At 42.0% G+C, this 15855-nt stretch overlaps 1 protein-coding gene across 1 annotated transcript; it reads right to left on the bottom strand.

The window, feature by feature from the left end:
• Positions 1–7243: 7243 nt before the first annotated feature.
• Positions 7244–13928, bottom strand: LOC308309666 (BCL2/adenovirus E1B 19 kDa protein-interacting protein 3; the record flags this gene model as incomplete). Its single annotated transcript, XM_080755578.1, has 6 exons — positions 7244–7292; positions 7451–7594; positions 8333–8406; positions 8527–8608; positions 9422–9560; positions 13886–13928. The coding sequence occupies 6 exons, from the start codon at positions 13926–13928 to the stop codon at positions 7244–7246; spliced, it is 531 nt and encodes a 176-aa protein (XP_080611704.1).
• Positions 13929–15855: the final 1927 nt, after the last annotated feature.

Raw genomic sequence — 15855 nt, 5'->3', positions numbered from 1 at the left:
GGCTTCTGCCCATGGTCCATATATGGAGCTGGCGGTAATTACCGCCATACCAACGGTAAGGGGGAGGACGATTATCGCAGTAACACAAATCCCATACCGCCCTAGCATCCAGTCCAGCCTACTCCAACTTGCATAGTTCCAAGTAGGCCAGGGCACCGCTGTAGAGGCTCCAACAGGCACCACTCTGGTTATTATAATATAAGGAGGAAGATTTTTTTCATACTGTTTCAAGTGTACAGTATTTGTTAAAATGTATTTTTTTATGTGGACACGCCCACCAGTTCATTAAGTATGCCTGGTTTTCCTGGTGGGTGGTGATGGGCGGTGATCCACCTGAACTGAAGCTGCACCCACAGCTGTTGTTGTATGATAAAGGGGGAGGGGTTAGGGGAGGGGATGATATTGTTATGTCACCATCACTGTTTTTTCATTGGCACATTTGACTATCAATAGTATCAAGGTTTCATCCTCTAGGAAGAAACCCAAAATACAAAGAGAACTGTCACCTCATAAACGCATGAAAAACTGGAAAAAAAAGTTCTACTGCGAAACATGCGTTCCCGCTATTTAATCCAATATTCTACGCTGCCGAGATTGTTTTATTACCTTTAGAGCATACGCTGAAGCTACATTTCCCAGAAGCCCTAGCAGCCCAGAGGATGACTTGATTTCGGGTTTCGTCATCATAACACGACGGCCTCGTCACCAGGTCCGGGACAAAACCATTGTTTCTTTTTAATTATTTTAAAACGGCGAATTAAATGCATTAAACAAATAGCGGGTTTAGTGGGTTATGCAACAATTTAAAGCCCTGAAAGTGTTAATAGAGTTTTACCGTACCAAGTAAAAACTAATGTAAAGAACCATAATTATTGCATCCAATAACATTTGTGAAAGCACTGCTAGATTTTATGCATTTGTATTACCTGACCAAATTACTCGGCTCAAGCTGTCTTTAAAATCACTTGAAAACACCCCACCTCCAACCTCAATGTGAGGACATTGTAACATAACCTCCGGCCTACTTTACTTGGAAATCAGGGGTATTATTTGAGAAGATTGATGATAGATGCAGTGTTGTATTTTTCTTCAGGTTTTTCTTTTTTTTGTGTTATTTTCTTTTTATTATTATTACTGTGGTGGGGAACCATAGGATATCGTTTCTAAAACAACAGTGTGCTTTCAAGAACACATTAAATGTGTCAGTGTAATTTGTGGAGTCCGCTCAAAGCCACTGCATGGTGGCAGAGTTCTCTGTGATGGGTTTACCACATGTAATGGCAGTCTTGTATTCCATCGTATGATGGTGTCGGTGCTGAAAATAGCCGATCTACAAGCTCACAACGTGTCGCATCCACGGCACGTTGGAGCTTGTAGCTCGGCTATTTTCTAAGTTAAACACCATCTTGCGACACAGTATATAAATCAGGCTTAACTCAGAGTTCACTAGTAGTCCATTAGACTACCCCAGCTGTTCCTACTCTGTCATTGTCCAGTCACACACTCTCACATACACACACACAAAACTGCCTTGTTTTTTTACTGGTGCATTATCAGCCTATTATGAGTTGGGACTAGTGCGAATGCGTCACGTGTAGGGGAGCCTGTCGCTTCAAACATCTCATGAATGCGTGTAGGGGAGCCTGTCGCTTCAAACATCTCATGAATGTGTGTAGGGGAGCCTGTCGCTTCAAACATCTCATGAATGCGTGTAGGGGAGCCTGTCACTTCAAACATCTCATGAATGCGTGTAGGGGAGCCTGTCACTTCAAACATCTCATGAATGCGTGTAGGGGAGCCTGTCGCTTAAAACATCTCATGATGAATGAGTGTAGGGGAGCCTGTCGCTTCAAATCAGATGCTTGATCAGATGTTCTCACCGTAGTACGACCTTACAGTGAGAAAGTGTGACCTAATGAGTCAGACTTGAAGAATACATCTTCGATCCTCTCCCTCTTTCATATTTACCTCTGATCTCTTATCTTCCATCTCTCTCAACTCATCCCCTACAGAGAGTTTGTATTCCATCATCCTCAGCAGGGGTCTCTCAGTGTGAGGAGGACTGAGCTGATGAAGAGAGGAATCCTCTCCTCTGATCTTCTCCTTATCTTTGTCCCCTCACTGTTGGTGTCACACCTCCTCACACTGGGAGTCGACACACACACACACACACACACACACACACACACACACACACACACACACACACACACACACACACACACACACACACACACACACACACACACAGAGGGTGGTCAGATGGGGGAGCAATGGGAGCATAGTCTTACTCAGAGACATGACAAACCGGTGCTCAACAGATGCTTGTAGATCTGATATATTCAGTATTTAAAAAATAAACAAAAACACAGCTTGACAGCCGATCAAAACCCAACATTGGGCATTTTAATACAGGTGAAAAACATTGTTGTCTTTTCCAACGGGACCTTCTGTAGATATGATAATGTGCTTGTTACCAAACGGAAGCCTTATTGGGGATGTTAACAGCATTAGTCTAAATAGATTATTTCTTGGAGCGTCAAACAAGTTGCAGGTGACTACTTTTGATTATTTAGATAGTTGTGGCTCACGCAGTTTGGCGTAATAATTACCACAACGTTAAGAGCAAAAACCTGTCAGCAATGAGACTGAGTGTACTGTACACCAAAGACTATCATTCTCTTGTCACAAAATAGAGCTATTCTGTAAAATGTATGATTGTATGCAAATGAGAGAAAAGAAATGTAGTGTTCGAAAGCAGACAGTTAATGTATATTCCTGAAGTGTTTCTGGTACGATTAGGGTATTCATCAATTTATTATCAAAGCCTCTATATGTGTATACAGCATACTAAATTCACCATCATCTTCAAATACACTGTGATATCCGATAAGCACTTCTGTTCCAAGGTATTGTCTTGTCATGGACGATATAGAGCCATTAGATTTGTCAAATGTATGCTATATTCAAATGAGAGGAAATAAATGTAGTGTCGTAAATCAGATAGTTAATGTATTTATTCCTGAAGTGTTTGTGGTACGGTTAGGGTATTCATCAATTTATTATAAAAGCCTCTATGCATGTATACAGCATACCAAATTCACCATCATCCTAAAACACACTGATATCTGATAAGCAATTCTGTTCCAAGGTTTATGAAGGTAAAAGTGGAAGAGTCAGGGCCCCCAAACAAAGGAACATAGAAATGTTTAATGAAGAATTTGTGTCCAAAAAGTGTTAGAATTTATGTATTTGTGCCCAAGAGGAGGGACCTAACTTAGCTTATCTAAAGTATTCACAGTGATTCTCAAGGACCCCCAGGTTGATGCATTAGGCCATGGATCATTGTATTGTACTATGATTTCGCTGCTGTCTATTCCGTGTGTCCTTAGGACTGTGTATAGATAATCTCCAGCACAGATCTTTCTTATTCCATCCTGATTGGCTGAGATTGGCATTGGCATCCAAAGTTTGAAGGAGTGGCTCGTTTTTAACAAAATGCCTGAAATCATGAATGTTTCTGAGAGAATATAACGAGATATTGTCAAAAGATCACGCAACTTCATTCTGATTGGCTATAAAGATTTACTTCTTCTACCTGGCCTGGTGGACACCTGTGCTTGGCACATTCTTTTAGTTTGACATGATTTTATGTCTGGGACCTCAAACTACACTGTAAAAGCATCATTGTTAATTTAACTCCTAACTATCAATCACATAGTTCCCCTGGAACACCCTCAAGGACCTCTGGGGGCACCTGGACCTTACTGTACTTTGAAAATCAGTGTTCAATAACTTAAGTAAGTGTGCTTCTGTTAAGCCACATGCTTTTGATAACAGATGAAGCGTGAAGGATATACTATATCAGAGCCTGTTTAGACACTGGATAATACAGTAGGGAAACTGACCATATTTGGTAAATCGAACGTACTCGTGTGGGAAGCCTCTATGACCTTGTTTGAATGTGAAGTCATGGATGACATGCCGTGTTTAAAAGCATTCCTTTGTTGGGAACAGAAACTCTTTGAAACAGGATCCTGTATTTCCTTTCTAGCAGTACATAGGAGTGGGTAGATAATGCCTTTCCCAGTGAGACAGATGTACGATCTCTGAAGTGTAGGGCAGGAAATGAACCCTTTTCTTCCAGAATGTCTAGACCAACAGAATTCTGTCCTATGAGGCTTCCCGACTGTTATATGAGATTAACCACTAGGAAACCGATGGGACGACGTCCACAATAGATAGCCTGTCCACACACATGTTTGACACCATCTACTTAAGCCCTGTTTTATACTTAATTGTACAACGGTGTCGCAGAAAAATAGCTGATCTGCAAGCTCACAATGTGCTGTGAAAATAGCTGACATACAAGCTCACAAACAATGCATCACGCAGCGACAAGCTGTGATAGACCTGCTATTTTGGCAACTTTTAAAATAAAAAAATTGGAGGGGGGAATTTGAAACATTCGCCGGGTTGAAAGTGGATATTCCACATGTACCTCGTTGCTGCTGCTCTGCAGCATACCATGTCAACATTTAAATAAATTAAGAGTGCCTTAAAAGTTAAAACATGAGTTCCGTGAGTGCTGGTTTTCTCTTTTAAGAGACATTTCTGTTAAAGTTATTTACCCGACTGCGCACCCGGTAAGATTGCTCAAGAAGTTTGAGACTGTTTGGAGTTGTGCGAGGCTGCGAGCTATACCTTGATAACATGTACCTAGACGCCTACATGACAATACACACTACATAAACTAATATTTCCTTTTCCAGTTATTACATCATCTGAACATATGGTGGTGACACAGTCCCATGCATGAAGAAGTCATTATAAGGTTTTAAAGTAGACTAATAGGCGTGTAATTGTGGGGGATGTGGCATTGTAGAATACCCTACCCCTCCATACTGGAAACGGTATCGAGTCTGCTTTAAAAGGAACGCTCCAAAACCGTTGTTCCACATAAATTATACACGTCACTGCATCACACAACAGGATTATGCAGGAGAAGAAATTCAACTTCTTCAATTTGATATACAGGTTATGAATTCTGGGCTAAGATGCTTTGGTACCATGGTGTGTGTGTGTGTGTGTGTGTGTGTGTGTGTGTGTTTTCACGCTCACACATGTCCCATGAATACAATCCAGGTGTTTTTGTGGTCTGTCCAAGCAGCATGTTGTTGCACCGTCAGCTTTGGTGGTTTAATGGGCTCAGCAGGACCTTGCACATCAAACACTCTGCTAATGGCTGATAAACTCATTGGGCTCGGAGTCGGCCATACAACAAATGCAGGCAATTTACTCACTAGGCAGTTAAGTTATGTCATAAGATGGCGTTGTGTGGTCGAAAACAACCGTCCTATGAGCTCACAACAAAATAGTGTTTACTGTTGTCAATAAACACATTTATTTATGTGGAAAGGTTATTGTGAGAAATATTCCAGTGAAAGATTATATCAAATCTTTGAATTGAAAGACTTGCACAGTTGCACAGTATGACTTTGACCACTTGAACCCCAGCAACCATATTTTGCGGGGAACGTTAGCCCACAGATCTTTGGCAAAGGCATTTGGTGTAGACGGAAAGAAGCGGTCCCAAGTACAGACTACAGAGACAACTCTGCTTGAGTCCCAGTTCAACAAGGCCCGCTATATTCATGAGATGCTGACTAGGGCCAGAGAGGGAAAAGGAGGTCTTGCTCGTTCATGGGAAGGTAATAAAATGTCAAACCCATGACTGGTCAGAGCAGCCGGCTTGTTAAAGAAAAAAGGGAAAAGGAAGAGTTACGTAGTGATGTAAGGGATGACAGACGGAAAAGGACAGACTGGTGCATGTGATGATGTCACAACATTTCTGTAGGAGCTCGTCAGCTTTTCAGCAGATGTTGTGGTTTCCAATACTGTACTGTACGTGAGCAGCTTACACACTGGGCCATAATGTGACTCTCTGAAAGTACTGTACAGCCTTTCTAGCCAGACATAATGTCCTGACAAAATAAACATTATGTGCAAGTTATACATTATAAATAACAAGTAACTTGTTTTTTGTAAAGCACTTAACTTTGAATTGCTTTGTTGTTGAAATATACATTCTATATACAATCCATACAAATAAACATGCCATGATTCTGCAAATAGTAAGGCTTGCCCCATATGTCCCTTGAAATGGTCACCAAATATTATCATATTCAGCATGTGTACATCCTACAATACATCCTACAATACCTAAATACATTTCCTGACTTAAAGAGAATAAGATCCACATTGAGGTAGTGAAGGTTGATATTTAATGGGGTCATTGTAGCTCAGACAGATAGTTGAGGGGACAAAGAGCACAGAGACAGCATTTTATGTTTTGTCGAAATAAAACAACGTCAGAGCACAAACCCCTAAGAACTGCTGTAAACTAATCACTCTTATAGAGGGTGATAGCTAACATATAATACAATTCATGCATTCTCTCTCATTGCAACCATGTTAGCACTGTGAATCTCCACTGATTTCATTGATGAAGCTGTGATAAAAATCTATGTTTCTCTGATGATGTTTTACGCCAGCGTCACTTTAGATGAGTAGCCAACTAGCCAAACAGTACCATCCATTTGGTCATTTACAAGATGGCCACAGACTAACAGACAGAACATGGATAGAGTTCTGCATGGTGGATAAATAGATGTACAGAGACGGTAGAACAGAAAGGCCGTCTTCTGTGGTTTCCCCATGGCTAGGGCTGTCGCCATTACACATTTAACCCATTTTGACCTGAGATCAGATTCTATGTCAGTCGTTCTTCGACTTTTCAAAAATAGCAGACCTGCAAGCTCGGTGGCACGCTATGAGCTTGTAGATCTGCTATTGTTCAATAGCTAAAGCATAACATAACACCAAAATGGGTTCCCGCCCAAAATGGGCTACAGTAAGTTGACGATTAATTGTCACACAAAATTGTAGATCAGCTATTTTCCAAAAAATAGCAGAAATAGCTGGTCTACAATAACTGACGCAGGTCAGCTATTTTGGGAAAATGTTTGGAAATGTATACTTTTTTTTTAACATGGAAACGATACTGACGATTCTGCAAAAACAATCGCAATTATCTCAAATTCTTGCGATTGGACGATTATGTAATAATTGTGACAGGCCTACCCATGACTGGATCGACATTCGAATACAGGTACATACAGTATGTATTTGTATGATCAGGAGGAGGGTGACAGGACTGTCACTAGCCAGACCATACAGTATGTCACAGTATGCTGGTTGTAGAGGCAGCTAATCGTTTCCCTATGAAGATCCTAAAAGAATATATAGAATATACACGATAAATACAAGTTTTTATTTAATATGTGAAATTGAGATATTTACTAGACAACAAAATTAAATGGTCGACACTAAAGAGCAAAGTGTGTGTGCGTGGCGTGCGTGTGTTTGTGTGCGCGTGTGTGTTTCTTACCCGACTCCCAGTGTGAGGAGGTGTGACACCAACAGTGAGGGGACAAAGATAAGGAGAAGATCAGAGGAGAGGATTCCTCTCTTCATCACCTCAGTCTTCCTCACACTGAGGGACCCCTGCTGAGGATGATGGAATACAAACTCTCTGTAGGGGATGAGTTGAGAGAGATGGAAGATAAGAGATCAGAGGTGGAGATGAGGGGAGCCAAGGCCTTTAAATAAAGTTTCTCTTTGAGAACATTTAACTTATAAGCACAACATATAACCACTTAAACCCCAATACAAAATAAATAGCTATTTTTTGAAGGCTTTCTGAATTTGAACAATGACTTTGGCTATGAATTAATCGCTGATACATTGGTCTGGCTTTAATGATGAAATATTCAGCAGGTCTGACTTGTTTAGGTTACGCATTCTCACTGCCAAGTGCTGTGTTGCTTTTCAGCGATGGCCGATTCTTATACTCCCAACTAGTAAAAGGTAAAATAAAATGAAATGCCTAGCGGTGTGATATCCACATCTGCTGACTCTGTTCTGTCTGCATACTGATCATTTTGCTCTCAGTAACAAAGGCCTGACGCTTGCTCAGATGCTTCCCAATTTGTCACCGTAGTACGAGCTGGTTGTGTTTAGACGGCACATTTTCACTCCCATCTCGTGACATAGTAGTGACACTTGGTGAAGACCCCCTTGGGTCACACACTCAAAACATTATACAAAGAAAATACAGTCAGAAATGTCAACATGGGATGTGAACGGGGTGCCGTTTGTTTAGTTTCAGGCTCAGAAGTGAACCAAGCATCATTATACGTTGACGTGGGAGTGAGAATGCGTTGGTTTAACTTTCGACCACAGAAAAGAGGTGAAAGAATTCAGGACGTACTTTGGTGGCATATTTTCAGGTCTGCTGGACCAGTCCCAGACCCACTCAGCATCCACTCGCTGCTCAACCTCCTCCTTGAGATAGAAAAGAGGTTCCGTAAAACAAGACGAGAGTCTAGATTAACCACTTTTAAGTAAAATGATTGTAATGAGTAAGGCAGATGAAGATGAAACATTTGAATGTTTTAGGAATACCTGTATGGTAACACATTGACTGTCGTGCTCATTGGAAGGTTGGGGGGATTCACTCATCGGTGGAGTCTCAGTCTGAGGGGGACTGCAGACAAGACACCCATATTTAAAACCAATTAAAACAATTCATACAAATAAATTCATAATAAGTTCCTGAGCTTCTATGCTAGTAGCTATAAAATAGGTATTATTAATTGAAGGCCATCATTTATTTTACTGCAGCGGTCTCAAAGTCTCGTCCATGCAGGACCCTGGCTCGGACTGTTACAAATTGAACCAAATGTACCTGTAAGCGTCCAATTGGTTCCATTTGTACACTCCAAGAGTTGTGGGTGTCCTTGAAATTAAAAAAGGTTTGAGGGCCACTGTTTTAGTTCAACAGACCTAGGGGTTATGAATGAATTATGAGAGTAGACTAGACTCTCACTCAGACCTACAATGCTGTTCCAGCCAAAGTTTTGGCTTTTTAGGCCCCCTCTGGTGGACACATTTGGGGACAGAGTGCCATGCAGACATACAGTATACTGTACAGACTAGTCTCTCAGATGGGGTCCCAAATTGCCTACAGACAGATGTCTCTCTACTAATACAATGGTGATTTAGGTTTATGAAACAATCGTTTTTATTTTCTTGAAAACATCTGCACAATGAAGCGTTAAAGGAAAATGTTGCCGACTATGTGTCGCAACACGCACGCACGCACACACACACACACACACACACACACACACACACACACACACACACACACACACACACACACACACACACACACACACACACACACACACACACACACACACACACACACACACACACACACACACACACACACACACACACACACACACACACACACACACACACACACACACGTCTGCGTTATTTGTTTAATTACCTGTCACTCTCCAGCTGAGCCACCAGCAGGATTCCCTCCAGCTCTCCAGGGGAGACACTGTCCTCAAATGAGACACTGTCCTCAAATGAGACACTGTCCTGTGGTCCTGTTATCAGCTCCTCCAGGTCAACCCAGGAGCCTGAAGAGGGAATGACAATACATCTGATACCATTAGAACAGTGTTTCAAGAGCCCCGGAAGTGATATATATTTGTCCACCATTTATAAAGATTTTGTGCCAAAGAGGACATTTTTCAAAAATAGCAGATCTACAAGCTCACAACATATCACATGTGGAGCTTGTAGATGGGCTATTTCCCAATAGCCAAAACATAGCTAAGTGTTTAAGTGTTTAAACTGTTCCTCATTTTGCTGGGGACTCCCTGGAACCCCCTCAAGGACCCCAGGCCCCACTTTGCAGGCATTAGAATACACACGCAGTCAGCAAATACACAGAAAACGGTCATCAAAGATCCAACATACATCTATCTATTCTACAGTGACTGTTAAGAAGCAGACGACACACGTAATCAAGTCAAATTAAATTAAATGTTAACGGGGGCAGCAGGTGCATGTTGTTGCTGTTCGTTGGCATATGGTGAGTATTAGAACCAGCTTGTCCTGACATGACATCAGAGAGGAGCTGAACGCCACAAGGACAGCAAACACTTAAATACTTAATCAGATACGTACTTATGCATGCACGCACACACGCTCACAGTACGCACATCAACACATAAACACACACTATGGTCTGAGCTCAACTAATCCAAGCAGACAGAATGTTTGTTTTAAGTTGTGGAATCCTCTGTTCTCTCCTCACACACTGTCTACTTGAGTTGAGCCTGCATAGAGTAGACGCCCATCAGCATGCATGTGAAGTTTGTGAACTGTGTGAACTGAAGGCATTCTGTCTTTCTCCTCATCTTACCAGTTTTTACGTCCTGGCTGTGACAAACTACTATCTAGAAGTGTGTGTGTGTGTGTGTGTGTGTGTGTGTGTGTGTGTGTGTGTGTGTGTGTGTGTGTGTGTGTGTGTGTGTGTGTGTGACTGTGTGTGTGTGTGTGTGTGTGTGTGTGTGTGTGTGTATACTCACAAACCGCCAGACTGATCAGCGCCAAATGTGGTGAAATAACTCATGCATTTATTTTGCTTCACATATGTTTTGTTTTATGGGTCATTTTAAGCCTTTTTTGTCAGTAGATAGGACATGCAGAGAGAGAGGGAGAGAGAGAGAGAGAGAGAGAGAGAGAGAGAGAGAGAGAGAGAGAGAGAGAGAGGGAGACATGGGCATTTTATGCCAAAAAAAAAGCATGATGGGTGTGGGCAATGTGTTTGGGGGGTTGGAGAGTGGAACAGGCAAGGGTTCAGAGAGAAAACTGTGCCATTGCCCCAGTTATTCATCCAGAGACAGCGAGCTATGACATAACAACTGCCTGGCAGCCTGCTTTCTGTATTTATTGCATTTGGTCGTTCTGCGGCATTACAAGAGTGTGGTGAATCGCTGTGCTCATTAAGTGGTTAATGTGGGCCACTGTCATATCAACTCTAAATAATTTGGGCCAGTGGTGGTTCTTAAATTAAACTATGTTGTGCTCTTGCATATTGGATATAGATGCTGGATATGGCCTAGCTATTTACTATGTTTACATCATTACGTTTTTCCTCAACAAGTTAACACATACTGTATGCACACACTATATAGGCTAAATGCGTCAGGAAATCTCCATGGCTTAATTGGCTTACGGAGAAGCGGTGAATAAGATACAAACAGGTGAGTCAAGGAATCTCTTTACACAATGACAGTGCGAGTGCCACAACAAGTAACTAAGTACATTTACTCGAGAACTATAATTTTTCACTTTTACTTGAGTAATATTTGACAAGGAGTATCTATACTTTGACTCACTTTGTCCACTACTAGCTAAAATTGGCTAAAATGTGATAGCTCATACTGTATTGTAGCCTACCTTTAACACTGCCAGCGAAAGACCGAATAGGTTGAAATTAGTTAAAGGTAGAGTAAGTGAAATTGTTTTGTTAAACTAAGCGTTAACTAGCTCTATATTCTGCTATAGAACTTATTAGAGTGTTGGTTCAGTAACAGGAGTCTCCATGTCTCCTCAGGTCTTTAATTAACAGAAAATGCATTTTAAGGTTGGGATAATATTCTTCATTCAAATAGGACAGAGAACTCACACAGGATACAGATTAAACTAGAACTGCACTCTGCCGAGTGCATACTTGCTTGTTGCACACTAGTAGGCCATAAATGGCCTACTAGTGCGCAAGCAGAGCGCGCAAGTACTTTCGACCGCTGGAAACTATCACATCTCAGTATCTCTGTGAAGGAACGTTTGAAATGTATAATCATTACGTGTAACTATTTGCTACCTAACTACTTTTTTACAGAAAAATGAATCATTGATATGTGATGAAAAAGAAAAGGTATATAAACTGAATTAAAATATATTATACAGTATAATTATTTTATTACTTATTGTAAATTGTCAATTGTTTTAAATGTATTTCATTTTGTACTATAGTGATATTAATACTAAATCATGATCAGAGTAATATGTGTCTCTAACTTCAATTTCTGTAATAATACTTTCAAATTTGTTGAAATATACATGATCTAAAATACTTCCGAAATCTGTAGTTGGATTTGTATCTCAGTGATGACGTAAGAGAAATGGTCAGCTGTGTAATCTGGTCCCACCAGATACCACATTACGTCATCGTTGAGAGCTGGGACCAGAGTACACGGTGTGTATATGTATGACTAGCTCTCAGTGATGACGTAAGAGATATGGTCATCTGTGTAGTCCCAGCAGACCAGGCACAGATTTACAAATTACAAATCACATTACAACTACATACAGAGTATGTAGTTGTAATTTGATTAGCAGTATACTGTGGTTACTTGGTTCCAAAAAGTGAAGCCAAGTTTTTTTCAACTGTAAGTCTGTGCCTGGTTTGCTGGGACCAGTTACAACATTACGTCATCGTTGAGAACTGGGACCAGAGTACATGGTGTGTATATGACGTAATGTTGTAACTTGTAACTTGTAACTAGTCCCAGCAAACCAGGCACAGACTGTATGTAGTTGTTCTAGTTACAACTACATACAGAGTATGTAGTTGTAATTTGATTAGCAGTATACTGTGGTTACTTGGTTCCAAAAAGTGAAGCCAAGTTTTCTTCAACGGTAAATCTGTGCCTGGTTTGCTGGGACTAGTTACAACATTACGTCATCCTTGAGAGAGTACATGGTGTGTATATGACGTAATGTTGTAACTTGTAACTTGTAACTTGTAACTTGTAACATTACGTCATATACACACCATGTACTCTCTCAAGGATGACGTAATGTTGTAACTAGTCCCAGCAAACCAGGCACAGATTTACCGTTGAAGAAAACTTGGCTTCACTTCGAAGAGACCAAGCGAAACGATTACTTGCGCGCTCTGCTTGCGCAAGTAACAAGTTGTAGCATTACGCAGAAGCAGGGATTGAACCCGGGGCTCCCACTCGCCAGACCAACGCACAACCTACTGTGCCAATAGGGCTGAGCCCGATTGGCAGGGCTGTTGCGGGCTTGGTCTTGGCTGGGGGCTACAAAGTGAAATTGGAAGTGATGACACAAAGAAATGAGCAGACAAAATTGGAACTGGAACACTATCAAACGAAAGCTAATAAATCTCTCCTGATTTATTTAGAGAGTGGGAGACCGATATTACTGAACAAGCACTCTATAGCAATGGTTAGTGGTTACTATCAGAATAGTGCTTTAACTTTTTGACAAAAAAACAGTATCCTACTTTTAACTTGTGTTTTCTGAGGTTACAAATGTAGGCCTCATTGTGTTATGCCAGTGGTTCCAATGTCCAGGTGTGCATTGAGATTTTGTGACACACACTATTATTGCCTACATACTACACAAAACTGTTCTGATTTTGTTGTATAGATATCATTACTTTGCGTGGCTTTTATTTCCTATGTTGCAACAGTTATATACCCTGAAACAATATTGTAGCAACATTCTGATTATATTATTATATCTGTACACCCCCCCCCACACACACACACACACGAAGCAAAACACTTATAGCTGCAAAAAGTCTGACTATGATTAGTATCACCTGTGATATCATGTCACACCACCCACACTAAGCACTGAACCGAGGGAAACTGACTGAGTGAGGTAATTAATGCATTCATTAATGACAGCATGAGGTCACTCATAACTCATAACTTCAAACGTTGTGTTAGGGGAGAGAGAGAGAGAGAGAGAGAGAGAGAGTGAGAGAGAGAGTGAGATAGAGACAGCGAGAGAGAGAGAGACAGCGAGAGAGATAGAGATAGAGATAGAGAGACAGAGAGACAGACACAGAGAGAGAGATGCGTTTAATACATCACACCATACAGTAGACCTATATAGGCGTTAATGATGCTCTTACCGTAGAGTGCATTTGCCGGTGTCTGCGAGTCTGACAACGACATCCTTGAACGGGGGGATTTTGCGACTGCAGAAGAGCTCGAAGATGATTCTGAGAGACGAGGACAAATGAAGCCGCAGGTTATGTTGATGCTTATGTTGATGTAATGTACACTTTGTACAGCATGTCTGCTCTAATTTTGTTAAATCCCTTTGCTGTTGTAGGCTAGAGTCACTGTCTGTCACTGCGTTAATCTGACGGCACCCCGCCCATGCTGGTGCGCAGCACGTGTAGTGAAAAAGTAAACAAAACAGAGTGGCTGTTGGGGCTGCTAATGGAACATGACATGAAGCATTGCATTGGGAAGGTTAATAACATTGGCCTATTTCTATACTATGACATTTGTGTTTGAAGATTACATTTGCATAGTAGCCTACCCCTCTGATGTACTTGATATTTTGTATTTACTAACACAACACACAGTTTTTGCCATTTGCCAATGGGTTCTCAGATTGTGTCTTCTTCACAGACAAATCACAAAACAAATCTTGCTTTGCTGGCCTCTTCCTTGAAATTTCCACAGGGTGGCGACATAAGCACACAAGTACTATGCACACTGACAGGAATCTGCAGCCAGGCAGGTTTCTGCTTTGCATGCCTTGCCCCACCTAGACAGACATACGGTATATAAACAGTATATGGCCATTTAATCTTTTGATAACCCATGGGTTATCTCGTCAGACTCACAACCCATTCTGTGAATCATGGCCTGCCACTTTGGACAGTGCACTCGTCAATGCGAGACGCCATTGGCTGCTCAGCATGGGTATACCCGCTCGCTTAGTGGCTTGCTCAGGTGCATCTGACGAGCCTGAAGGCCTCGTTGTCACGCCCTTCAGTTTCATTGACACTTTGGCACTTCAAATGGTCTGAAGGAGAGAGTTCAGCCGCTGAGCTGCTGTGTGGCGCACCTTGATGAACTCCTTGCCTCGTCCATGCAGTGATACTTGAATAAGTGCTAGTGTCTGGCAGGTGTTTCAAGCCACTCCCTGAGCACTAAGCACTTCGCAGGTCTCTGTGGGTTTGTGTGATTGCAGAGATGTCTAGTGCTTCCCTCACTGAGCAGGAAGGCGCTTGACGGCACAAACCGGGGATCTTGTTAACACAAAGATAGAAGTGCACTGCTGATTAGAAAACGACACCCACTGCGCCTCTCCTCCTCTCCTGTCGTCCCTTAATTCTCCACCAATATGCGGCCTGCCCCAAAATAGACAGCCTGTCATCCTTTTTGGATGTATTTTCTGTGCTTCAGACTTGCATGCAGCCATGCACATAAACAAACATTTGACATTTCAGTCAGATGATGCAGCCATCATTCTTCACAGGAAAGGATTTGACTGGTGCTTTGCACACACACACACACACACACACACACACACACACACACACACACACACACACACACACACACACACACACACACACACACACACACACACACACACACACACACACACACCCACACACACACACACACACACACCCACCCACCCACCCACTCACTCGCAGATTCTGCACAATTACCTTCACATTACCCATCAATTTCAATAGATCTGAGTCCGACATTGCTCAATGCAGATGACTGGAGCAGAGTGATGTAATATGGCTGCCGCTCCAAAATTCCATTGAACCCGCCTCCCACTCTAAGCCCCGCCCCCTTTCACCATTAGCCCCGCCTCCCGGGCCTTTCTCAGCCCCACCCCTCTCCAAATGTTTATATTGGGTTTAGGTTCCAAGATGGCCGCAGCACCAGAATGTTCACACATTCAAGACACCTGTCTTGTGTCTGTGTTTAATGGCCGCTCCAATGCATTTCCAATGGAAGCCCATATGGTTTGACCATATGGGACCATATTGGGGGGGGGCAGAACACATCCATCAAAGCTGTGTTCGGACACAAGTCAGGTGTCAAACACAAGGCAAGTGTCTTG

This window comes from Protomyctophum bolini (genome assembly GCF_963924005.1).
Source record: "Protomyctophum bolini genome assembly, chromosome: 22".
In the NCBI taxonomy this organism is placed as follows: Eukaryota; Metazoa; Chordata; class Actinopteri; order Myctophiformes; family Myctophidae; genus Protomyctophum; species Protomyctophum bolini.
Note: the sequence above shows the minus strand (reverse complement) of the source record. Positions and strands in the feature narration are given on the sequence as shown.